The 25,781-nt window shown below is 58.0% G+C and overlaps 1 protein-coding gene across 1 annotated transcript in view; it reads left to right on the top strand.

Annotated features, from left to right (window-relative positions):
- Window positions 1-25,781, top strand: part of KCNQ4 (potassium voltage-gated channel subfamily Q member 4) — a 54,281-nt gene that overhangs the window by 1,206 nt on the left and 27,294 nt on the right. The window contains exon 2 of the mRNA XM_025856361.2: window positions 7-304. Within this exon, the coding sequence (XP_025712146.1) occupies window positions 7-304 (298 nt within the window). The remainder of the gene's footprint in view (window positions 1-6; window positions 305-25,781) is intronic.

Below are 25,781 nucleotides of genomic sequence, written 5' to 3'. Positions count from 1 at the left end.
CCCCCCCGCGCCGCCTCGGCCTGGCCCCCCCGCCTGGGGACGCCCCCCGCGCCGAGCTGGTGGCGCTCACGGCAGTGCAGAGCGAGCGGGGCGAGGCGGGCGGGGGCGGCTCCCCGCGCCGCCTCGGCCTCCTGGGCAGCCCCCTACCGCCGGGCGCGCCCCTCCCTGGGCCGGGCTCGGGCTCGGGCTCCGCCTGCGGCCAGCGCTCCTCTGCCGCGCACAAGCGCTACCGCCGCCTGCAGAACTGGGTCTACAACGTGCTGGAGCGACCCCGCGGCTGGGCCTTCGTCTACCACGTCTTCATGTGAGTTTGCGACCCCGCGCCCCCCGTCGCGCCCCCGCGCTCCCGCCCGGTGCCGCCCCTGCCCTAGCCTTGGCTCCCCCGGGGCCCGCGGGCCGCCCTGGCTCCGCCCCCTGCCCCCCATTCCCACGGCCGACCCTCCTCTCGGTCACCCTCAGGCCTGAGCCCCATTTCTTGTCCCCCAGCCTGACCTTAACCCTGATCCCCAGGTCCTGACCCCTGCTTGACCTCGCTTCTGACCTCCCCACCTCAACTGTTTTCATCCTGATCTCCAACCCCTGCTCCTCTGTCCCAGGTACTCCCCACATCCAGTTTCTTGTCCCCCATCCTCCTGCAGTCCGGAGCCACTACAGTGGGGTCCCCTTTCCTCTTCCCTGCCCCCGTCTCCTTGTGCCCCAGACACAAAGGGGACCCACTGGCCCCCACACAGTTTCTGTTACCAGCTCCCCAACTTTGTTGCCACAGTGGGCTCCCACCTGGGCTCCCCTTGGAGATGGCCCTCTACAGGGATGGCCTCCACCGCAGTCCGGGTTGGCCCCCCATTGTAGGGGCTCGGGGGTCCCAGTGAGCCACCTGAGCCCTGACACTCGTGTGTGTGCCCTGTGTCTGCCTTCACCCAGCCTCCCCTCCATCCTGCACCCGCCAGTGGCAGCAGCAGCGGGTGGCCCTGCCTGCCCCGGTGGCTGGGCCCGCTAGCCTGCCCAGCCCTCTGACTGTGGCACCAGGCCTGGCTCCGGGCACCCTGGGGAAAAAGAGACGAGAGCAGTCGGTTTGGAAATACTGACGCTGCGGGCCCCGTCCTCCCCCTTGCCAGGCTCCTGCAACTTTCAAAAACACTGACCCCTCTTGGATGTAAAGAGTGAATTTTGGCAGCCTAGAGCTCAGTCTTGGGGGACGGCCTGGCCCCGCCGGGAACATGAGAGGCCCCGCGGATATCAGTTGAAGGGCTGGGCCTGGCACTGGGACGCCCGGAGGTGCCCGAGAAATACCTCCGGTCCCTGGAAAATGTACCGGTATTAATCCCTTCTTGCTGCCTTCAGAGAGGGCCCTCTGGTCTTGGGGTCTCCTGGGTGGCCCCCTTGCCTGTCCACCTGACTGTCAGACAGTTTTTCTGCCTGTCTGCTGTCCCTCTGCCGGCATTCCCACCTGTGTGCGAGTTGGCCCGTCCGTTCGTCTCCCCCAGCTCCTTCACTGTCCAGTGGTCCTTCTGCTTGTCTGTTTCCATCCCGCTTGTGGGACAGGCATCCCTCTGTGTGCCTGTCCGTCCACCTGTCCATCTGCCTGTCCGTCTGTCTCAGTCTTCTACTTGTCTGTTTCTACCTGTCTTTTGGTCCATCTTCCTGCCTGTCTCTGCCCCATCCTACCTGGGCCTGCAGAATTGCAGAGGTGACGGGGAGGAAAATGCTGGCCAAAGAGTCCCCTGGCCACAGGGGGGGTCGGAGGAAGAGAACTCTGTCAGCCAGTTGGCTCCCTGGGGGTGGCAGCCTTGACCTGGGGCAGAGACTCCAGCTGGGCTAGGCCGGGGGCAGAGGTGAGTTTGTCAGGACACGAGGTCCGACTTAGGGTCGGGGTCAACTGTTAGGAGTAGCCCAAGCCCCAGTGCCCACTGCGGGGTCTGGGATGAATATTTTTCGCTGCAGAGAGGAGTGGTGAAGGGTGGTTGAGTTGCCCACACGCGGCCTGGGGTGCCCAAGGAGGCTGAGACACTCCGCAGAGAGCGACTCTGCCTTCCATGGGCTCCTCTTGGGAGATGACTCTTACAAGGCAAGGCTGGGCCCGGGGAACCCAGTAGGCCTCTGAGGCGGGGGTCTTTTGTCCTGTGGCTTGTCCTCTCAGCCCCCACGGGGGTCACCGGAGGTGAAGGACCTGCCTCATGTCGCCCAGCCGGCTGCTGTCTTCGCCTCCTCTGGAAGGGCCTCTCCTACCTCTCCAGGAGCTAAATGTGCTGGCAGCTTTGCCCCACATCCCGCCCTTTCCGGATGCCAGGAATGCCCTGGCCAGGGGCAGGCTTGTTCCGACCACTTGTTCCCGGAAGGCCAGGGATGAAGCATCTCAGGAGCTCTGGGGGAGAGGAAATGCGGCGTGAAAACGTCCAGAGGGTTAGGGATCTCAGGGAACTGGTTGTCTGTCTTAGAGATCAAGTGGAACGAGGGGTCGGGAGCTCCACCTCTTCGGTGCTGTGTGATCTTGGATTGATCTCTGGACCTCTCTGAGCTTTTAGAAGTCTCGGCCGTCAAAGTGGGGTAGAAACCCCAACCGTGTGGGCCTCTGTCTCGGAGGAGGTAATAGGTGGGCAAGAGCTTGGTTTGCTGCAAGGGTCTGTCTGAGTGTGAAAGATGGGTGTTATTCCTGGGGCTGGCGGAGGGGGCCGGACAGGAGGCTTCTGCTGTTCTTGAGGTGCTCCAGATGTGGGGTTTCCCAGTCGCTCACTGTAGGGTCTTGGCCGTTCTTGCCAGGAAGTGCTTCTTGCTGTTGCACTCCTAGCCGTCCTGCTGCACTTTCGGTCAAATCTTTCCCACCTCTGCTACTGCGCTCAGAGGCGGCTCAAATGCAGGGGTCCCCGTGCGCACAGTTAGCTAGCACCCCCTTCCCAGAGACTCGGGCCCTAGCAGGGGGAGCCCGGCAGAAAAGCCTGGAAGAGGAGGGCTCAGGAAGGGGAGGATTGGGGTGAGCTGAGTCCATTCACCCCAGGGGACGCCAGCCTCACACCTGCCAGCGAGGTCCCCCCACAACCTGCACATTTTCTGGCTCTGAAGTGTGGGAGATTGCCCAGAGGACAAGCCTGGATCCCGCCTCTCCTGCCCATGCAGCTGTGGTCTCTGGGAAGTGGGAACTGCTGACGCCCGTCCTCTTATTGAGGTCCAGAATGAGGGATTGCGGGCCCCTCTCCGAGCTCTCTCACCTCTCTGTAGGCCCCTGGTCCTGTCACCAAACCCCAGTCCCTCCTTGGCATCCCAGTCTTTGATTAAGCCCTCAACCCTTCACACGCCCTGCTCTCTGAATGTTGAGAGATACCACATCATGGCCCCTCCTGCTTTTTGAGCCTTCGCCGGGGATGGGGGTGGGGTGGGGGTGGAGAATGCTTACCTCCTCGCTGCACCCTCTCAAAGCTCCCCCTGCCCCCAGCCTCCCTTTTAAAGTTCGAGGGCTGGAAGGGGCTGATACAGGGCAAGGTCATTACCCCCCATTTTCCCCGCGCCACTGTGAGACTCTGGCTGCTCCCAGCCCCCAGCTGCCCAGCACTTTCTCTATGTGAAGGTTTACATTCTGTAAACATCCTCCTCAGCCTTGTCCCTGGGGTCAGAAGCTGTGGGAATGGGGAGGGGAGGAGGGTGGCGGCAGCTCCTGGGGCCCTCAGACTCCTAACCCTGGAGTCTTCCAAGCTCCCACCCTGACCATCTGAGAAAGATCACTGCCTGGGATGGAAATCAGCCCAGCAAAGGGGGGCCCGGAGCCCTCAGGCGTCCCCACTCGGCGGGTCCTCACATTTGGACAGCCCATTTTGCTTCTAAGAAAACGAAGGCTCTGGGGACCCAAGTCACACAGTGGATCAGAAGCAGATGCCGAACCAGACCCCAAGACCCCTGACTCCCCATCCAGGACGTCCCTCCTGCTTCCTGCAGCTGCCTGGGCAGGGGTGGGGGGTGGGGGGGCGTGGGGGCTCCTGCAGTTGGAACAGAAATTTCTGATCGTGCATGGAACAGCAGTTGTGCACCAGGCCCCATGCTAAGCGCGCTCCGTAAACCACCTCCGCCAGGCGGGGGCTGCTATCCTCATTTGACAGGTGGGGAGACTGAGCCCCAGGAGAGGTCTCTGAGGAGCCTCCTGAGAGCTAGGTCTGACTCAGAGCTGCCTTTCCCCTGCATCTAGGCTTCAGCCAGCACCCCAGTCCCAGGCCCCACAGGAGCGGTGCTCCTGTGTCATCTTCTCTGTCCCCATCACCCGGCACCCAGCACCCAGGCAGCAGGGGGTGGGCGGGGAGCAAGAGTTTGTGAGGATGGACGGCAACTGCCACCCTCGTCCAAAGCGGTCATACTTGTGTTGTACTTGGCTTTGCACACACACACACACACACACACGTCTCCGCCGCACACTCGACTATCTGTCTCGTGCACACACTCACTACAACTTTGACACACGCGGCCATGGGTGTCACAAATGCACCTGCAGCATACATCCATCGAAAGAAATCTAATACAGAGCTGCCGCCACCTTTTTGCTGACTTCACAGACACACACCTGGGCCTGCAGCCCCAGCCCAGACCCCTAGGACAGAAGAGCGTTGACCCCCTTCCCTAAGTTTCTTGCCTCCACCCGTGTGGAGGCCCCCCGCCCCAGCAGGGCTGCCCTTACAGGCCTCTGTTCACCTGTGTGTCCACCTGGGAGGGCAGCTTCAGGGCCACGTGGGAGCAGGGTACCTGGCCTCCTAGAATTCGGCTGGCCTTCGCTTTCCCTGAAGGGGCCCCCTGGGACCCTTCTGCCCAGGCCTGCAGCGTGCTGCTGGGTTTACTGAGGCATGGAAAGGGGCAGATACCCATCCCAGGTCACATCTGGCAGATCGATGGTCAACTGTGCCAGGAACCCAGGCCTTCTGCCTCCCAGATCAGGACTTTAGATCTGTTCCTTGCCCCAGCGGGTGGTGAAGGCTAATGCCCCAAGAACTTGGCCTTATGATGGGGAAAGTCTTGGAGTGTGACCCAGATTTTTGGTGCTGCTGTTTTTCAGTTCTCCTTCTTTCGTTTGGCCTGTACTGTGAGGAGGGGGCGAATGGAGAGACCATCCTGCCAGCTTTCTATCCCTTCTTCTCTTCCTCTCCCTGCCCCTTAGGCCCCTTTGTGCCCTCCTGCCCGAGTTCTCCTTTGGGGTCACCGGAGCAGGTTAGACTTCTCACTGCTACCCCACCCCAACTCCATAGTACGTTCATTCCTTCCGTTGAGGAAGCCCTGCTGAATGTCTGACTTTAGTCCCTATTGCCGCGGAAACCTATATTCTCCAAATATTGGAGCCAGGAGTGTTTCCAGAGGTGATTATTCTTGGGCTGATGGCAGCACTTTGAATGGGTGATTAATTTAAGGTTCTCTGAGCCAGTCAAGGGAGCTGAAACCTCCTGGGGAGCAGGAGAAAGGAAGGCTCTGCAGAGCGGCCAGGGCCCTGCCCCTGCCCCCCAAGGAGGCCACGCAGGGAGCTTCCCTGGACTCGGAGCAGCTCATCGCCCTTCCTCCCCGACACCGCACCCACGGGGGGCTTTGCGCAGGGCTGACCCTCCTGTGGGCTAGGGTCCCAGCAGGGAATTCAGGGGGCAGCCCCTCCCTAACACCCCAAGTGTGGGAGTTGTGGGGCTGGGGTGGAGAAAGAGAGGGGCACTTGTCATCTCTCCAGAGGCTGCCCCACAGCGGGTTAAGAGCATGACCTCGGAGTTGACAGATTTGGGTTCGCTTCTGGTTCCACCCTGAGCAGTTACGTGTCCTTGGGCAAGTTACTTAACCTCTCTGAGCTTCGATTTTGTCATCTGAAAGCCGGGATAGTCGGGGCCGAGTGGGTTGAAGTGTGGGCGCTGTGCTGGGCACAGGCGGTAGCCACCAGCGCCGGCACCGGGTTATGCTATCACTGTCACTTTCACTGTTCTCCTGCCTGGGGAGGGTCCCATCGTGGGCTGGCCGAGTGCAGAGCCCAGGGTGACTGCACGGGGGGGCGGGGCGGGAGCTCTCTGCGGGGTCTTGCCTTGCAGTCCCTCATCTAGCCCCCACAGCCATTAGGGAAGGCAGGCCCTGCGTGACCCTCAGTTCACATTTGAGGACGACGAGGCTGGTGAGGGGACACCACCCACTTGTGCAAGGCCACACAGCTAGTGAATGGTGGCTCCAGAACTCCAACCTGTACCAGGCCTGGGGGGCACAGAGAGGCAGACCAGGCCTGCGCCCCGCCTAGGACTCCAGGGCCCGGTGAGGGGCTGCTGAGCCTGCCCGGCCACTGGCCTCTCCTGCGTCTTCTCCCAGGCCCTGGCAGAGAGGTCTGGGGGTGGGTGTGAGCGTGTCTGTGTTGCGGGGCGGCAGGGGGGCGGTGCGGAGGATGTACGTGGCCATGTCACTGTACGGCCGAGGTGTGGGCCTCATGGTCAAACCTGCACCTAGGCTGGCCCCAGGGAGCTGGAAGTAGAGCCACGGTGCTCAGGGACCCTTGGGAGACGAGGCGATGCCCCACTCTCTCCTGAGCATATCATCCTGGGGAATGGGGACAGGGGATCCCAAAGGAGATTCAGAGATCTCAGCACTTGCTGGGAAGGTACCCACCCACACTCCTCCCCAATCCCAGACACCCCCACTCCCCCCGTAAGATGGGGCTAAACAGGAACGTGGACCATCTGTGGTCCACTCTGCTGGGCACAGAGTGACTCTGGAGGAACAGAAGGAGCCACTGTACAGACCTTGAATTTTGCAGGAAGGGTGGGGGGCAGGGGAATCTCCAGCACCTTCTCCCTGGGCCCTTCAGAGGACTGGGAGCACTTAGAAGGGCACTCGGGAGGCTGCCTGCCCCTCAGCTGGGGCTCTGATGGGGGCTAGTGAGAAGGCGCTGGTCAGACCTCTGGGGCCCCCATAAAGTGCCCCCAGGACTCCAGGCTTTCTGGGCAACTCTGTCCCTAGGGCAGGATCTGTGTGCCCTGGGGGTTGGCACCTGGGGTGGGGGGTGGTGAGGAAGGAACAGGGAGGGGCAGCCCCAGGCAGCAGACTAATTGGGCTGGGAATCCGTGGGCAGTGCCTGAGGGAGGGAAGTAAAGAGAGCAGGGAGCTCAGCAATTCCTTACCTCTTCCTTCCTTCTTGGAGATTGGGGAACAGTGGGTGGAGTGGGGTCTCTGGCCTAGGGGCCCTCCTCAATCTCTGCAGGGAAATCTGGGCGGGGGTGGGGGGAAGCACTTTCTCCTGAGACTGCTCGGACATCTAGGCCAGGCAGGTGGGAAAGGGGGAAAGCTTGCTGGAGGTAAATGGAACATGATTCCCACTGAAGCATAAGGGATGGAGGTCAGACAGGAGGAAGGACTGCCCAATAACCAGGAGGTAGAGTGAAATTCCCTGGGGTACCCTTCCCAAAACTTGCGGACCCATGTCTAGCTGGGCTGGACAAGGTTTACTCTGCTAATTATCCCTGTCAGGCAAGTAGCACCCCTCCTTCACAGGGTGAGGATGGAGAGCAGATAGAACCTGCTCTCTCTGAGCCGAGCTCTGGGGGATGGGGGAGAGGGGTCAGAGCGGGTAGCCTTCGGCTTTGGGAGGTGGTCACAGGCTGCCTCTCTGCCACCCTTCCTCCTCTGCCATGCCTCCCTGGGAGCCTCAGGCCTCCCCAGGTCACCGTTTTGGGTTTATTTTTTGCTGGGCTCGGCTGTCCCCTGGGAAGGGAGGGGGCAGGGAGCAAAGGAGGGGGGAAGGAAGAGCTTGGTTAGCACAATTCCGGGCGCCTCTGCTCCTTGCCCTCCTTGGCCCAGCTGCCACCCTCTTCCAGAGGGACCAGTCCCTGGACATAATGGGGACCCAGACCCTGTGGGATCTCCTCTCCTGGGGCAGAAATAGGCCTTTCTCCCCTCACCCTTTCTCATCTCGTCCTGCTGCAGAGCATCAGAGCCAGAAAGGGCTCAGAGCTTAAGCAGAGCCATGGCTTCTTAGCATGCATGGGGAAACTGAGGCCAGGAGAAAGGACCTGATTGCCTGAGGACACAGCACACACGGGCCCCCTCAGGAGATGGGGGTTGTGCTGGAGTGGCCCAGGACCGAGGGATGCCTCCCTCGGCATTCCACCTGAGTTCACTCACTTGTCTAATTTTCCGACTTCTGGGGCCTGCTGACAGTCTGGTGGGGACTGTCAGAGGAGGGGAGGAAAGGGGGGCCCCCGGGGCCCAGCAGCGGGAGGGAGGTGCAGCCTGGGGGTGCGCCGAAGGCTGCCTCAGGCTGTCGGCCCTCTCCCCGCTGCCCTTTATTCTCCTTGCTGTAAGAAATAAATCAGCCCTGTTTCACAGAGAGGGGATTGAAGGCCCCAAGTCAACATGGCTGATATGGGGTAGAGGTAGGATTCAAACCCAGGCCAGGGTTCCCGGGGATGCTGCCATGCTGCCCCGGAGGGTCTAAGCCCATTGGGCCTTCCCTTGACTCTCCTCAATCGGCCTCTCTGGCTCTTCTCTCTCTGCCCATTGTATGTTGGGGTTCCTCGGGGCTCTGTTCTGTGTCCTCCTCACTGTACAGAGTTTGTGTGTGTGTGGGGGCGGAGCGGCCTCATGTACTCTTGTGACACTGGGGGTCCCCTCTGGGATGAAAGCCTGCCCCTCTGCAGTTTCATCCCTGAGCTTCCTGTGGACACATTGTCCCCTCATCCTGTGGGCACCTCAAACTCAGCCTCTCCCTCTGACCTACGCTTCCCCAGTCCCCCTGACGGTGACTCCCTTACCCCTCACTGCCCAGGTCAGGAATCCCCTCCCTCAAGCATTTTTAAGATTTTATTTATTTATTTGAGAGACAGAGATAGCGAGAGAGAGCACAAGCAGGGAGGACAGGAAGAAGCAGGCTCCCCGCTGAGGAGCCCGATGCGGGGTTCGATCCCAGGACCCTGGGATCATGACCTGAGCGGAAGGCAGACGCTTAACTGACTGAGCCACCCCGGCGTCCCTCAAGCATCCTTTGTTACTCACCTAAGAAGCAACTTGTAGTGTCCCCAAAACATGCTGTTTAATGCTCTTTGTGCTTTTCCTTTGGCCTGAAACTCCCTCCCCCGGCCTATCCATCATCTAGTGAACTCTTCATCCTTCACTTCTCAGCTGGGAGCACCACCTCTTCTTGGAATCACTCCCCGCTCCACCCCAGGCTCCACGGGGGACCCTTCCCCAGAGCCCGGCTCACCCAGCCCTGTGCGTTCTTCTGCATCAGATTGTGAGGTCTGGGAGGTGGGGGTTGAGCACCGTGCTTGGCATGTGGTTGGTAATTTGTAAATGTTTGCTGAGCTGGGGAATGAGGGTGGCGCTGAGGCCCGTTATAAGGATGAGAAGAGTTGTGCCAACCAGAGGGAAATTGGAGAAAGGACCCCAGGTTCTCTGTGTGCAGACACTGAGCCGGAAGCTGGTATGATTTTTATCCCAAGTGCACTCCAGTTGGAGGCCACAATGGGAGCAAAGGCTTTGAGGTGGAACTCCCTTCCTCTATCTACCCTGTCCGGGATCATCAAGTGATGGAGGTGGGCTTTGCCCTGTGGGCAATGGGGAGCCATAGGCAGTGACGAGACAGGGAGGCACCCCTGGCTGGGAGCCACGGCTTGCCTGATTTCTTCCCAGGAGCTGGCGCTTTGCAAATACTATTATGTTCCCATTTTGCAGATAGGAAAGTGAGGCTCAGAGAGGGGAAAATAACATGCACCCGGTTACACCGCTTGTCCATGGTGGAGTCAGGATTCGAACCCATGCCTGGGTGACTCCCAAGCCCAAGCTCCAAGTGCCTCTCAGATATGTCAGCAGACCCATGCGGTTCTCAGTGGCCTAAGGCAAAATCCAGGGAAATAAGGACAATGTGGTGACTTTTGTAAAGCTAAATTTATTCCATTTAATGGACTTTTAGTCTGAGATTATGGCCTTTCTTTTATGAAATGATGGGGCTGGGAATTTTTTTTTTTCAAATGTCCTTACTTGGCAAAATAAAAAGTTGACAACCAGTCCCCAAGTGTTTTTTGGAAATTTCACTGGTGCATGAAATCCTTGAGTCTGGGCGACTTCCTGCCTCGTCCCTCCTGGGCCAGAGGGCCACAAGCGTCTGGCTGGGGATGGAAGGGTTGGGGGGCTGGAGGAGCGCTCAGCCTCATTACCTACGCCTCCTGGGTCTCGGGCCCTGTCAGCCCCGGAGAGCGGAGAGGGGTGAGGACCAGCCCAGGGCTCTAGCCAAGACTGGCCCCGGGGTGGGTGCGCACGGGATCAGCCGGAATCAGGGCTCACCCCTCAGTTAAAGGAGCACTGGAGCAGGAGTCAGCCGCTGGGGTTCAACTGCCGCCTCTGCTTCCGGGCAGGGGCTCAATGTCTCCTAGGCACCAGCTTCCTTCCACGTGGAATGATACTTCCTGCTTAAGTGCCTCGTAAACCACAAACGCCCGTGAAGCACAGAGGGCTTGTTGTGCCTCTCATGGGCTTCTCTCCCTCTCTTCTGGGGTCCGGGGCCGCAGGACCGCGGTGCCCTTAGCAGGAGCCAGGAGCTGAGTTTGCACCCAGTTTGTCATACGCTAAGAACGTCCCTAGTCTAATCTATACCCGGGATTGTGCCAAATGTTTTCCATATCCTACTTCATTTAATTCATCCAAGAGCCCCAGGATGTGGGCACTGTTATTACCCCGTCACACGGAAGAGGACGCTGAAGCGGGAGGGTTAAGCATGTGCCTTTGTCACATACCCGGTAGGTGCTGACTGCCCAGGTGGCAGTTTAAGGCTGAGTGTGCAAGGACTCCGGTGTGAGCCGGTCTTCGGGGTTGCAGTCAGTGTGTGTGTGTGTGGGGACACTCGTGTGTGGGGCTGTGGGTTGGGGCGGGAAGGCCACCTTTCTGCTGGTGGCCTCCAGCGGTCACTCCCCCCCGGTGCCTCAGTCTCCCTCTCCTGATGGGGCTCTCGATAATAAGAGGGATGCTAAGAGCAAATGTTTTTTAATGAGCGCTGACATGGCGCCAGCCACTGCTCTAAGGACTCACTGTGGCTCCTGGCCCCTTTTCCTCTCAACACCCTGATGAGGTGGGGGCTATGGTTATGCCCATTTCCCAGCTAAGGCTGCTGAGGCACAGAGAGGTTGAGAAACTTGCCTGGGTGTAGGGAGAAGGGCCAGGACTCAAACCCCGAAGTCCAGCGCTAGGGGCTATGTCCTTGCCCACCGTGTTACGCCTAACTGGCCCCCATGGGCCTGTGGTCGATAGGAGGACCGGTTGAGCCTTAAAATTCATGGTTCTGTCCTCCATCCCAGTTCTGCACTGGGAACTTGCTCTCTCATTGGGAAGCCTTCCCTGGCAGTCCCTTGGGGCTAGCCACTATTCCAGATGTTGGGGACAGAGCAGTGAATCAGACCCTCCCTAGGGAGATGGGCCAGGGGCTGGCAGCTGTCTGAGCAGGTGCGGAGTCCCGTAGGAGCCCAGCACAGAGGGGCCAAATCCAGCCCCAAAGTGGGCATGGCTAGAAGGCTTCCCGGAGGAAGAGGTTTAAGTTGAGACCTGCAACATGAATAGGAGTAGGAGTCAACCAGGCAAAAAGGAGCATGGAACAGCATTCAAGACAGAGGGACTAGCATGGGCAAAGCCCAGAGGTGAGGCTAAACATGGCATGTTGCAAAGATGTCCAAGAGGTCAGGAGAATGGGAGCCTGGAGGGGGCAGGAGGTATGCAGAGAAGAGGCTGGGACATGAGCTGAGGATGCCAGGCTGAGGAGCAGTGACTTCTTGGAGGAGACTGAGTCTAGGAAGGAACTGAAGACAGGAATGCCCTGGGCAGATTGGTATTTTAGAAACATCTTTCTGGATCTCACAAGGAGGATGGTAAGGGGGAAAACTCTGGCAGGGAGCTACGGGGATGCCCTCCACTTGGCCTCCTTTTCCCTCTGCCTTCCCCTTCATGGCTCAGCCCCCTGAGCGGCTCCTCTGGAGCTGCCCACTAACCCTGCCAAGGCCTGGCTGGACCTGGCCTGAAGCCCTAGGACTTTGCCTGTAGGGAAAGTTGAGCTGCTTATGCAAAGGTTGGCCTGGGGGAAGGTGTGTGTGGCTGAGCTGAGGGCGCCCTTGGAAGCAGAGGGTATGGGTGCAGGCCCTGAGGCTGTGGGCAAGGAGGTTGGGGATACGGGCTTAGGCTCTATGGGGGTCCCCAGAACAGCAGACTTAGGACAGGCTCATGAGAGCCCCCAAGGATTTGGCCCAGCTGGTGGTGCGGTGCCCTAGAGAAAGGGGCTGAACCTAGGTGGCTCTGCCTGCCCCACCTCTTTGTTCCCTCCCTGTCTTGCAGCTCAATAGAAAGTAGAAATCACTGGTCTTACCCTCTCTCCTTATTCTACTGTTGGGGAAACTGAGGCCTAGAACAGGGCATGGACTAAACTTAGGTTAGTGGCCGAGCCCAGACTGGAGCCCAGCTTAGCTCAAGAGTTTCAGTTGTCCCCAAGACTGACAAATAACTGAAAAATTTCCTCAGAGCTGACCTGGGCTCAGGTTCCCTCTGGGTGGTCTTGGGCAGGCCCCATCACATCCCTGAGCCTGAGCCTCTGGATCCAAAATGCTACCTTGTCTTGAGAAGGATGCCCCCTCTTCCACTGGATGGTCCACAAAGCACTTGGAGCCATGCCTGGCCCACTGTGGGGCTTAATTAATGTTTGCTCATTGCATCCCACTCAGTTCTCCTTAACAACCCTGGAGGAAGATATTGTTACGCTATATTACACTGAAGCTCAGAAAGGAGAAGTGACTCGCCCAAGGTCATTCAGCTAGGAGGTGGTTCATATGGGCCTAGAGCTCAGGTGTCTAGGCACCTAAGGCCCCTGATAGACACAGCCCCGATTTTGAGGCTCTGCTCTCAGTGAATATCAGCTTAGTGTCTCAAGCAAGACCCATCAGTCAGTTGGGCAGTGTGTGTGTGTGTGTGTGTGTGTGTGTGTGTGTGTGTGTGTGTGTGAGAGATAGGCTGGGCTGGCCCGCAGGCTGGAACTCAGCTCCTATCAACCCCTGTGCCTCCATGCTTGAGCAGACCGCAGCTGCTGCCCCCTATGGGGAAAGGGGCCCCCTTGCCCTCCTGCACTGAGGGTTTTTCTAGGGAAAGGAGCTGGCCGCAGCGTGACCAACAGGGCACCTGCCTGCCCCGCCCACGCTGCGGTCTGGCCATCTAATGCCCTGCACATGACAGGCATGGGATGCGCACTGGGCTGGGAAGAGGGATTTGCACTCTCCTAATCTGGGGTCTGCTGCCCTACTCTGTCTTGGCCAGGGCCGTGGGAGAGGTTTGTCTCTGCCTCCCCTGCCCAGCAGCCCCAACTCCGATCCCTGGCAGATACCCAGCTCCTCTGCTTGGGGCCTTCCTCTGCCATACTCATGCTCCTCACCCTCCCACGATTTGAGCAGAGTTGAGACTTATGGGGGCAAATGCTGGGGCATTTAGGGCTAATGGAGGCACCGTGTTGTGCAGCATTCGGTGCTGAAGGGTGGGGGCAATGTCAGGGGCGTTTAGGGCCCATGATGGGCAAAGTTAGGGGGAGGACCTCAGGGGGGTGCAGAGCTGGGGTGTTTGGGGCTAATCCCGGGCCACCCCTTCTTGGAGAAATTTGGCTACAAGTCAGGGAGGCAAATGTGTGGGCTATGCCCCGCCTCGCTGGGCAGTAAACACAGCCGTAGCCCAGGAGACAGGCCCAAACATCCCGGCCCCCCATGGTTATTTATACCAGGACTCCCTCTCCTTCTCAGGCCTGGTCTGGCCTCTCAAACCACGCCTGAGCTGGGCGACCTGAGTGGAGGGTCCAGACTGCGGTCAAGGCAGGGGCCTCAGCAGCCGGCCTGCTCAAACCCCACCAGGGACTGGGCACTCTTTTCCTCCCAACAGCCTTTCCATTGCAGGCACTGGATCTTGCAGATCAGAAAAGTGCTCATGGAGGCCAAGGCCTGGGCAGGAGGCAGGAGCCTTGGATTTGCTCTAACCTCCTACGTGACTGTGGTCACTGGCACCCCATAGCCTTAGCTACCTCTGTGTTCAGTAGGCGGGGAGGGGCTAGATTAGTGCTTTGCAAACTGTTTTACGCAGTAGGTCTGGTTCCTTAGATGAAATGTGACGCAGGAGCACAATATATAAAACATATCAAAGCGACATCGCTCTGGGTGGTTTCAAGGGTAGGGGCCCAGAATCCTGCCCACTCAGCCTGTAAGGCTCTGCATACCACCAGCTCAGAGCCTTACACAACCCTGCTTATTCTAGAACACATTCCAGGTAACCCTGCAGTTCCCGGCCCCCAGATCCCTGTGCCTGCCTCCAGGGTTTGTATAGGCCTCTTTCCTGGCTCATCATCCCAAGCGCCAAGGTATATGAGCACTTCTGGAACCAAGGGCAGCCGTCTGCAGCCAGTGGAGGTGGAGCGTGGAAGAGCAGGCGAGGGTACCCACGGAGTGTACCTCATGCCCCTCCTGGTGAGGGATGAGCCCAGTGCGGGAAGAGAAGCGGGCACACCGTGGGCTGGGGGCTGGAGGGTCACAACCCCTCCTTGCCAGATGCCAGCATGGAACTCCAAAGAGTCCAAGATCTTAAATTCAAACCTGGCCTTCCAGATTGTTATGAAGGTGTATGTGTCAGGAAGGGTGGAACATATTTTAGCTAACAGCTTGTTAGCTTGATGTAAATTTTTCAATATTTAGACTAATAGTCCGTGGGCCCCCACCTGGACCCTTTCCCCAGAACTGCCAGTGTTTGGGGTGGGCTTGCAATGGTCCTCACTCCACCTACCCACCTCTGCAGCCACCCTAAGATGCCCTTACCCAGAGCCCTGAGGCTTCATAGAACAGTGGGAAAGTCCTGACTCGGTGACGCTCAAGGCCCTGGGGACCTGGGTCTTCCTGTTCCCTCCCAGATACTGTCTGAGCATCTAATCAGCCAGCCTGGGGGATGTGGGGAAGTCACAAGTGGCCTTGCTCTTGGTGGATGGATCCTAATGAGGTGGTGGTGGGTGGGGGATGGACAGAGGCAGGAACAGCCTCAGCACAAGGGAGTCCAGGGGTACCCAGGAGGGCCAGGAATCCCAAGGGGCTGGAGGACCACTGCTTCCTGAAGCAGAGCAGGGATTCTTGGGGAGGAAGGGGGTCCATCCCAAGGAGGGGAGAGAGCACAAAAGTCACCAGAGTAGAAATGTACAGGGTATGGAGGGGTGGAGTGTGGCTGATGCTTGTGTGTTTACAGCCTCAAGCTCTGGGTTGAGGAGCTTGGATTTTAGATGGTACATAGTAAGGAGCCATTGTAGGATTGTAAATGGGGTGGGAGCACTCAGGCAGCAGGAAGTAAGTGGACTAGGGTTGGGGTGGGGATGGAGCTAGAATCATGGCAGTCAGTGAAGAAGTGGCTGGAGGGAGGGGGAAAGGGATTAGTCCCCGGATGGACAGGAGTGGGAAGTGGGAGGCTAGGAAGAAAGAGCTGATCTCCACTCTGCTTTCTGGAATCTCTTCCTCTATCTTCTCCTCCTGCTTTCTGTCTCCTCCCCCCATTCTATGGCCCTGTGTCTCCACGCTGGGGAGAAGGGCACCTCACCCCAAACCCACCTCCCTAAGGAAGACCACCTCACACCGGTGGCGAGTGGGAGGCTACAGCTGTCTAAGAGGGGACCTGCTTGTTCATTCATTCACTTATTCACTCAACAAATATTTATTGATGACCTAGAACGCACCAAGCCCTGTTCTAGGTGTGGGAGAGATAGTGGTGAACAGGATGGAAGGTCGCGCATTCATGGAGCTGACATTACGGGGGCCTGGGGGGACCAGAAACGGTACCTTTCCCTGGTGTCCACCTTCTGGCTCACTGGTCCATGCTCTTGCCTTCCTGAGAGAGGGGACTTTCTCCATTACCCACTCATTTGTTCCAGCTGCCCTAGGATCAGCATCCAGGTCTCAGAACACTGATGAGGGGGGTCCAGTGCCCAGGGCCCTGACCCCAGGGAACATTCATCTCTGTAGGATGAGTCCAGGCCTGAGGGTCAGGTCTGGGCTCGGGCCCTGGTTCTTTTCACTCACAAATGATGTGGAGCCCCTTATGAGGGAACTTCCTGGCCTCAGTTTCTTTATCTGTTAAGTGGGTCTTTGGGGGAGGCCCTGAGGAAATGAGGGGAGGAAAAGACCAGTCAATTCCAGTATTCTCCACTGGTGGACAGGAAGGTGAAAGGGTGCCAAGGACTCGATATCATCATCATTATCAACGGAGATAATAATGGCTGCTATCTACTGTGTTCGCTGTGGGCCAACGGCCCGCATCTTCTCATTTCATGTATTCCTCACAACCAGCTCTGGATCTTCCCTCCCCGTTTCCCAGATGAGGAAACTGAGTCTCTCTAAGGTGAAATGACTGGCTTGAGACCACACACAAACCTAGCTGACTCTGGGAGCCCTTAAGGACAGTGCGATGAGGGTGCTGCCTGGCACCCTCCTGGGCACTCAGCCTTGAGAGTAGTAACCCAGTCCTGGTGCCCCCCCCTTCCTCCGCCAGCGCCCTCGGGGGCTGGCACCACCCGGAGCCTGGGCACTGGGTCCTGAGACACTGGGCCAGGACAGCACGAGGGGTTGGATCAGGCCAAGACCCGACTTAGGGGCCTTGGCACCTCTGTGCCCTGGGGCGCTCACGGCCCGCACGTCGCTTTGGTGGGTGGGCGAGCCCCGGCCAGTCAGGGTGTCGCGCCCCCCTCTCCGCCCCCGTCCTCGGGGACGCGGCGGCACCTTCACACTTTCCGCTTGGCCCGCTGCTCGCCTTTCAGGCCGCCGCGTTTTCAATTGTTAATTTGGAAACGGAAAAAGAAGCCGGCGGGGCGGGGGAGGCCGCAAGGAGGTAACTGGAGCCGCAGCGCCGCCCCCGCCCCTCCCGCGCGCGGTGCCGGGTGTCGGCGAAGCTCCGCCCCTCCCGGGGAGGACCCAGAGCCCCGCCCACTTGGGTGTCCCGCCCCTTCCAGTAAGCCCCTCCCTACGTCAGGGAGGCGGGGCCGACCTTGCGGACCCCGGAGCGCCGAGCGGCTTTGCGTTGGCAGCGGAGGAAGGGGCCCCTGCAGGGGAAGGGAGTGGCGGGCCGTGCGGAGGGAGGAGTCCCCCCCGGAGCCCTCCTCCCAAGGGCCCTCCTCCCAGGAGCCCCTCCCTCTCCCGAGGAGTCCCGCCAGGAGTCAGCCTCCTCTGTGTCCCTAAGTGAACCCAAGCCTTTCTGCAACCCCTCAGCGCGGGGTTCATCTGGGCCAGACCCCTGCCTCCAGACTGCTGCACCAGGGATCCCTGGCTCCATTAGACAGACGAAGAAACTGAGTCCCAGCGTGGGCCAGCTCACTTTCTCAAGGTCCCACAAGACAAGGCCAAATTCTTGAGACTGGCAGAGATCAGGGTCAGAGCTGAATTCAAGCCCTGTTCCTTTGGATCTGACACTTGTAGGGTTCTGTCTTCCTCCGCTAGAACAGGAGGGGGCATCAGGACCAGAGAGGTGCAATATGTCCCCTTCCCTGACCTCCAGCGCCCTTTCTGTGGTTAATGAGCTATTGGAAGTTTCGCTTTGGTCTACCCTGACTCCTCCTTGCTATTATTATTCAATTGTAGAGGAGTTTTGGAGATAGACTGTCCATGCAAATGAGCACCATGCAAATGAAATGTAAAAGATCCTCTCCTCACATTCTAGAAGCTCCTCAGGACTGGCAGCTTCAGGAGCTGCTAGGACCTCACTTCCCTTTGGGGAAGCTGAAATCACCAGTCCCGGATGGATGAGCGAAAAATAGGGCCCTCAGAGACTCTTCCTCAGTCGTAAAGCCAGACTCAAGAGACAGCTTCCCACACCTCCTCAGCTGAGTGGTGCAGAGTCAGGATAGAGAGCCCATCGACCTAGGTTCCTAGCCCTGTCTACACCCCTGTGCTTGGCCTTCTGCAGCCCCCAACCCTGACAAAGAGCGGAGAGCCCCCAAGCAGGCTCCTGGCTCTTAGAGGACTCTGAATCAGCCGGAACTAGGGGCGGGGCGGCCTCTCCCATTAAAGGCAGAACTGAAAGGATGTCTGCATCCCACTTCTGGCTTCCAGCCTAAGTAAGACCCTCCTAACCACCCTTCCATCCTGGCTGTGGAACAGGCCCAGAGAAGTTGTACTCCTGGCCCAAGGTCATACAGCAAAGCTTTTCCAGCTCTCAGGGCCCACTGGAGTCAGTCTTGCTGGATTCAGTCTGGCTGGACCTGGATTTAGGGTCCCTATGGGGAGCGAGGCTCTCAGGGCAGCTGTAACCAACTGCCCCAGGTGTGGCCCATGAGTTTGCATACTGCTTTGCTTACTGGTAGCAAAGGCATTGAAACACCTCTCCCCACTATGCCCCCTAAACCTCCCACTGGGAGGGATTCTCAGTTGGCTGAGTCTGCAGCACTCCCAGGCTGGGCTCAACCTTGGGTCCTGGACTCCCCAGGGGGCCCAGCCTTCCCTGAATCTCCTGTTCCACCCTGTCAGCTCTTGGTGCCCTCTCTGCTCCGGGAGTGCTGACAACCAAGTGTTGGGGACTGAGCTCTTTCCCCTGGCTTGGATTCTTCCCTCCCTCCCCCCCTCCCCCCTTTGGGAAGGTTCTGCTGATTCAGAGGACAGAAGGCTCCTTAGGGGTGACCCTGACCCCTGCCAGGCTCAAGTAGCTGGGGGCCTGGGCAATCCTTGAACCCAGTGCCACCCTGTCACATACTGCAGGAAGAAATGCTGCTCATGCTCAGATGAGGGAATTTTTGAGGTGGGGGTGAGGGGCAGGTGCCTGGGTCCTCCTTCAGGAAGAGGAGAAATCAAAAGAACATTACCTTAGGAATCAGGAAATCTGGGGGCCAGACCCAGCTCTGCCTCTGCTCTAGGGTATGATCACAGGTAGATCATGCCCTCTCTGGGACTCAGTTTCCCCTGCATAAATGAGAGGATGGATTCACTCTAAGGGATCTTTCTGTGCTAAAATAGAGTCAGTATCTGCTCCCCTCCTGCCATGTCTGTCCCCCTAGTACAAGTCACCAGCATCTTTTGCTTGGATCATACAGCTGTGGGGGCAAATGCCATTACCCCTCCCCGTCCCCACTCCGCACCAGACTGCTCTCTACCCAACAGCCCTTGCTGTTGCAAATGAAAGTCAGATTGTCTTACTCCCTGCTCAAAACTCTGCATCTCACTTGGAGTAAAAGCCAAAATCCTCACAGGAGCTAGTAGATGATCTGCTTCCCACCTCCACTGCCTCTCTGTCCTCACGGCCCACCACTCTCCCCCTTCCTCACTCCGCTCTGGGGGCACTCCTTTCTTGATGGTCTGGAGCATACAAGGCACCCTCTGGCTCAGGTTTTTGCACTTGCTTTTTCTCTCTGCTCAGAACCCTATTTTCCCAGATACCTGCATGGCTCACTCGCTCATTTCCTTAAGATCTCTGCTGAAAAGTCACTTTCTCAATGCTGCTTTCCCCAACCACCCTCTATAAAATAGTCCCTAACTCCCATACCCGTGTTCCCTCTCTCCTTTCCCCACTTAATTTTTTCTACCATCATCACATTTTTTTTTAAATTTAAATAAGCTCTACACCCAACATGGGGCTCGAACTCGTGACCCCAAGATCAAGAGGCGCACGCTCCACCGACAGAGCCAGCCAGGCGCCCCAAGTAAACTTTGTGCCCAACATGGGGTGCAAATCACATCTTGAACCTTTACTTGCTTATTCTCTGTCTCCCCCGCAAGAGTGCACACCCCACGCGTCAGCGAGTGGCTGAGTGAAATGCTGTGGCCACCTGCCCTGATTCACTCTCACCCTACCTGCTGCAGGGAGGGTGGAGATGCCCAGCCAGGAGCGGCCAGCAGGGTGGTGGCGGCATGCTGGGGGCGGGGGTGATGCCTGGGGTCCCGGGCCTGGGTCGTGCCCTCTCTCAGGGAGCTTTCACCCAGCACCCATTCTCAGGTGGGCACGGGGCTTTCAAGGTGGAAAGGACAAGACCTCAACCAGCTCTTGGTCTGTGGGAGGCGGCAGTTCCTCCCAGAGCTTTTCTCCAGTTGAAGTAAATGCCGTGATGATGGAGGTGGGCATAGAGAGGGGGGTGGGGAGTGAAGGGAGTCTGAGGTAGGCTCTCCCCCCACCCCACCCAGCCACGCCTGGAGGAGGGGCAGACACGACATGAGCAAAGATTGGGAGGGAGAAGCCGCTGGCTGTTGGGGGGGAATAGAGCTGTGTGACAATGGAGTACCCAATGCGGGCTTGGGCTCTGCGCGGTGGGGCAGGAAGGGCCTTCCTTGCAACCGTGCTTGGTGCTTGGGAGCTTGGGCCTGAGCCTGTAAGTCGGTGGATTTCACACTTTTTTAAAAAAGCAGCAAAGCTCTTCGTTCAAAGGATATCTTATGCCAAGCCCAGAATGTAGAACTGAGTCACCCGAATCCACATAGAGCTGCTCAGGTGGAGCCAGGGGAAGGTTCCCATTGGCTCTCTTGTTTAAGCTTCCAGAATCCAGGCTGCCTGTGTTCCACTCCTTACTTCACTTTCATTTCGCTGGCCTCCTGCTGGGGAGCCCACGCTCCCTGTTTATTTGAGGAGTCAGCGCTGCCTGGCCAGCCCCAAACAGATGGGTGGCTCCCTCCTCGTTCCCACCCTTGACATGTTGCTCAGCCCACTTACCTGGTGCACCAGGTAGTCTGGCTGGCATGGCAGGGGGAAGCAGTGAGAAGGAGGGGGAGGGTTTGGAGCTGGTCCAGATGGGAGAGGACCAAGCTATGATTCATGAAACACCTGGTCCAGAAGACACTGCCTGCCACATCCTAGTGGGACTGATACCATTCACACTAGCTCAAGACAAATGGGCATGTGGAGGCATAGGACCCCCTTCTGCCGGGAGAGGGAAGAACGTCGTGGCATCGCGGAGGGAGGCACGTCGGGGCTTCACGGAACGGAGGAGGGGAGATGAGATTCTGGAATAGCGGCCTCATGTCTGTTTCTCTTTGCACCCTTGCCAACTTTCCTCTGTGGTTCTTTGTTCCATTCTTGAGAAAGACAACCTGACTGGCTGGGCCCGACCTAGAGGGGGCCTTTCTTGGGTCAGTGTCTGGCCACACCGTACCCCACTTGCCAGCTCTGGATGAGTCATTGGTGGCCAGGAGAGCGGCACGGATCCGTGTGGTACCACATAGGGTTGGCCCTTCCGGGCTTCGGTGGCTGTCAGAGCTGTCCCGGGGGCTGCCCACGCCCTGGTACACCCTGTGCGCTGCCAAGGGGCCTGGCCAAGGAGACGCCGGTGGCACTGAAATCCAGCCCGTGCTTAAGGGCTCGGGCAGCCCAGAACAAGGGGTGCCTGTTTCTAGTGGGTCTGTCCACAGGGGTCAACTTCTTACAATTCTTCAGGCTAAAGGGAACGCCTTTTTCTAATTGCTTCTCCAAGAGGGGGCATTTTTTTCATATTTTGTACTATGTGCTGGCGACTGCCGTCCCTCCAGGGACATCCTCAAAGAATCTGGAACTGAGCTGAGGGCTCAGCCCTCTCCCCTCCACCCTACTCTGGAGAGTAGTAAGGCTGAAGGGACTTTAGCCTTCACTGAGTGTGCACCAACTTCATGTTGTGGACAGGGAAACTGAGGCTCCACTGAGACCTCATCCCTAACCCTGAGCCCCCAGCATAGGCCTCTGGCCCAGAGAAGCAGCGGCCGCAGCAGCAGCCCTGGTGTGGGGCCCTGGGTCACGTGCTTTTGCTCCCTTTGCCATATTTAGAATCGCTGGATCAGGGGAAACTTCTCGTCCCAGCCCCTGAGGATTCTTGGAAAGAGCCTCACTCTGAGGCCTGCCCGACTGCCCCTCCCCTCTATCCCCCTGCAAGTGAAAGTAAGAGCCTGCTCTCCCCAGACGAGCCTGGGGCGCTCCAGGCCACACCGTACCCCACTGGCAGGGGGAGCCCCTCAGGTCTAGCTGAGGTCCCTTCTTCAGTATCAACTCCGGTTTGGGGCTTAAGAAGCTCTTTTCTGCTGGAAGATGGTGGGGTTATGGCCTCTGTCCTCTGGGAACCTTGGCTGAATGGGGACAGACTGGCCCTCGCTGTCCCCGGGGGGCGGGGGGAGACAGAAACTTGCCTTTGGGGTCCCGGTCTGGGTGGGGTCACATACTCCCAAGGCCAGCTGTAGAAATGAGGGAGCCAGCTGGTGGCCAAGCAGGTGGCAGACACTGGCAGGGCTGTCTGGGAGGAGGGACACTGGAGAGAAGGAAGGAGGCCCAGGAGGAAGGAAGGGGCATGGCCTGGTTCTGCATTTACGTTGGCCTGGTTGGGGGTGGGGGGGTATCCCCTCATCCCACATGGCTCCTTTCCTCCCTCAGGATCATCAAGCCTTAACAACAAAACCAAAAAAGTCCCAAACCAAACCAAATCAAAAATGCACATGTGGAGCACCTGTGTTGTTCTGGATCTTTCCTCCCATCCTTACGATAGGGGATAAAGGTCCTGTGTTCCCCAGGGACCCCTCCCCAGGGCCTGGTCCCTCCCCTCCACACTGGCTGTTCCAACCTCCCCCACCTCTGCAGAGGAAGTCGCAGTCCCCAGGGAGCACTCTGGCCTCCCGGTCCCCCAGTCTCCTGCCCCACCGAGCCCCTCCCCCTGGCCGCCCGTCCCAAGCTGGCAGGGTCCTTCCTGCTCAGCACCAGCCCTGTCATGCTCAGGATCCCAGCCTCCCCGCTGCCCTGGGGACTTCATTCCATTGATCACTCCCTCTCTCTCCCCCATCTTCAACTTCTCCCTCTCTCTTGGCTTCTTCCACTCTGGCTCTCACATCTTAAAATAAAAAACCAAAGCCCAGTCCCTGTGCCCCGCATCCTTCTCCAGCCACTGCCTCTACTCGGTGCCGGCAGACTTCAGCTATCTGTATGTCCCCGTTCCCCCTCTCTCATGCCCCTCCGCCTCTCCATCCCACCCGGGCCCGCGCCGCTCCCCCCCGCCCCCCTGCCCCCGCCGCTGCCCTTGCCAGTGTGCCCAGTGACCAGCTTGTCACCAAATCCAGTGGGCATTTTTTCAGGCCTTATCTTGTTTGACCTCTTGGCAGCGCTTGACACTGTCATTTCGCTCCCTCCTTGAAACCCTCTTGCTTGGCATCTCTGCCACTTCTTTGTCCTGGTTTCGCTCCCGCCTCGCTGGCAGCTCGTTCTGCGTCTGGGGTGGAGCATGTCTCCTCGCTCTGCGCCTCTGGGGTCCCACTGGGTCTGCCTCAAAATGTGCCGCATGCTCTCCGAGCCATCTCGGCCACTACCGTGGCCTCTTCCCCGCCTGTGCCCCAAATCTGCATTTCCAGCTCCGGTGTCTCTCTTCACGCCCTTGAGTGTTTGCCCGTGTGCCCCCACCTGCCCCTCCAGCAGCGTCTCCCATCTCTGCTCCCTCGTGGCACCTTCATTCACCTGGTGCCCACACCAGAACTAGGGGGGTCATTCTCCTTCCTTGTCCCCATGTCCAGATCATCACCAAATCCTACTCCCTGAAACCTCCATCTGCCCATTTCTTTTTGGGGCTGTCACCCTCGTCTCTCATCTGAATGATTGTGGAACTTTCTCTCTGCTTTTCCCCCGTCAGTCTTACCCTCTCCAGTCCATGCTCCACCCTACCCCTGAGTGGTAATCCTGAAACACCTGTCGCACATGTTTACTCTCTCGACAATCTCCAGTGGCTCCCCGTAGCCTCGAGGGAACAGTTCATAATGCCTGGATCCTGCCCCCTGGTTTCTCCACTGTGCCTTCACTTTGGGCCCGCATCATCCAGAACTGCTGTAGACAGGCCCTCACAACCCTGATGCCCACAGCTCTCCTGCTGGGGGCACTGGCTATCACCTGCCCCAAGTCCTCACGGATCCCTCCACTTTGGCTCTGTGAAAACTGTCTTAGGGCTTCCCCCAAGACCCTTGGCACCTGTTATCTCCTCGTCCATCACATCATCCCTTTGCAATACTTGTTCATTTCTTGGGGGATCTGGGTTATTCATTTCTGGCTTTATAATCAACCTGGCCGAGTGTAGATGGCAAACAATGTTTCTTAAGTGAACGTACCTCAGAGGTTGGGAGATAACCCCTTTTCTGCTGTGCGACCCCCGACTCACATCCCCACCTCTTCAGTCTCCAAGCGTCTGTCTCTCTGGGGACATCTCCAGAGAATCTGGACCTGAGCTCCTGGCAGATCCTCTCCCTTCTACCCCTCTGCTGGAGAGTCATAAGGCTGATGTCCCCCACCTCATGTTGCAGGCAGGGAAACTGAGGCCCAGAGGGGTAGTATGGCTTGGTGGTCCAGGTGAACTTGAGTTTAGGTCCCCACCTTATGACTTTGGACAATCTAGTATACTTTTCTTTTCTTTTTTTTTTCCCTTTTAAATAACAGCTTTACTGAGCTCTAATTCACATACCATAAAATTCCCCCTTACCGTTCAGTGTTTTTTTAGTATATTCACAGAGTTTTGCAGCCGTCATAGTCTGCCTTTCTGAGCCTGTGTTTTCTCATTGATAAGCCTTGTGTGATTATGGTTCTGCTCTCACAGCGTGGTTGTGAGAAGTAATTAAAAATAAGCGTGTAGAGGGCTTGGCACGGTGTCTGACCAATAGGAAGCCGTCAGCTAGCAGGAGCAGTTTGGGGGTCACACAGTGACTCGGGGGTGAAGCTGATGTTGGCATGAGACCCACGTCCCCAGCAGGGCCATCCTGGCTCCCCCTGCCCTGTGGCTGTTTCTACAGTGATTTCAGGAAGGTGGCAGGGGCGGGGTGAGGCGGCGAAAGTAATAATTGCAGTTGTTCGAAAAGCCGTGAGCTGGCTAATCACTGAATCAGCCGCAACCAAGCCTAGCAGCTAAGCCAGTAATTCTCAAAGTGTGGTTCTGGGGGGAGCAGCGCCAGTATCACCAGGGAACTTTACAGACATCCAAATTCTCAGGTCCCACCTCATACTTACATTCTAGTGAGGCCCAGAAGTCAGTATCTGAACAAGTCCTCTGGGTGATTCTGACACCAGCTGTAGGTGGAGAACCACGGATCTAAGCAAACTGTCTACCTGTTCAGTCCCTAATCTCCTTACTGCCTTCCCGAATGAGCGGGGTAGTCACAGTGTGGGGGTGCAGCCCAGCCGGGGAGAGTCAGCCAGGCAGCACCCACGTGTCCCAGCTCGGCTTCCTGGGTCGGGCAAGGGAGAGCACGGGCCCCAAAATTGCAGCCAGACATGATGGGCAAAGATGTCCAGAAAGCGCATGTCAGTCTGACATCTCTATTGGGGCAATTATAGAGAGGCCAAGCCAGCCAGCTCCTGTGTACTATCTATAATTGTAGCGACAGAGAAATTGAGGCCCCAGAGGGGGCTAGAGACAATCCTTCCTCCTTGTTTGTCGCATGAATGAAGCCATACGCTGGTTCTGACAGACACAGCAACACTTTGGCTTCCGGCTCTTTCTGTCTCCTCTCTGCCTAAGCTCCAGCCATTGAGCTCCCTTCCACTGTCCCAAGAGTGGGGTCTGTGTGAGGACCCCTCAGGAAGACCAAGGTAAGCTGAGAGATCATACTGATTCACTGTGTGATGTGGAGCAAGTCTGTCCCTCCCTGGGCCCCATTTCTTCATCTGGAAGATAGGGATAATTATTCAAGTGCCTGGGACACAAGATGTTCTCTGTCAGATTCAGTGTATCTGCTCCACTGTACTGAGCACCTAGGGTGGTGAAACTCCCATCCAGTGTGTGAACGCAGGGGAGGTGAAGCTCAGGGGCTTTTGAAACAGCGTCCACCACATGGAGCTGGTCAAGGTCAGAGACCTGCCTTCTCTTCCCTTCT

The sequence above is a fragment of the Callorhinus ursinus genome, unplaced genomic scaffold, assembly GCF_003265705.2.
Source record: "Callorhinus ursinus isolate GAN/ISIS: 27379988/994484 unplaced genomic scaffold, GSC_fseal_2.0 scaffold18, whole genome shotgun sequence".
Classification (NCBI taxonomy): domain Eukaryota; kingdom Metazoa; phylum Chordata; class Mammalia; order Carnivora; family Otariidae; genus Callorhinus; species Callorhinus ursinus.
The sequence above is the reverse complement of the archived record's forward strand: the minus strand, read 5'-3'. Positions and strand labels throughout refer to the sequence as shown.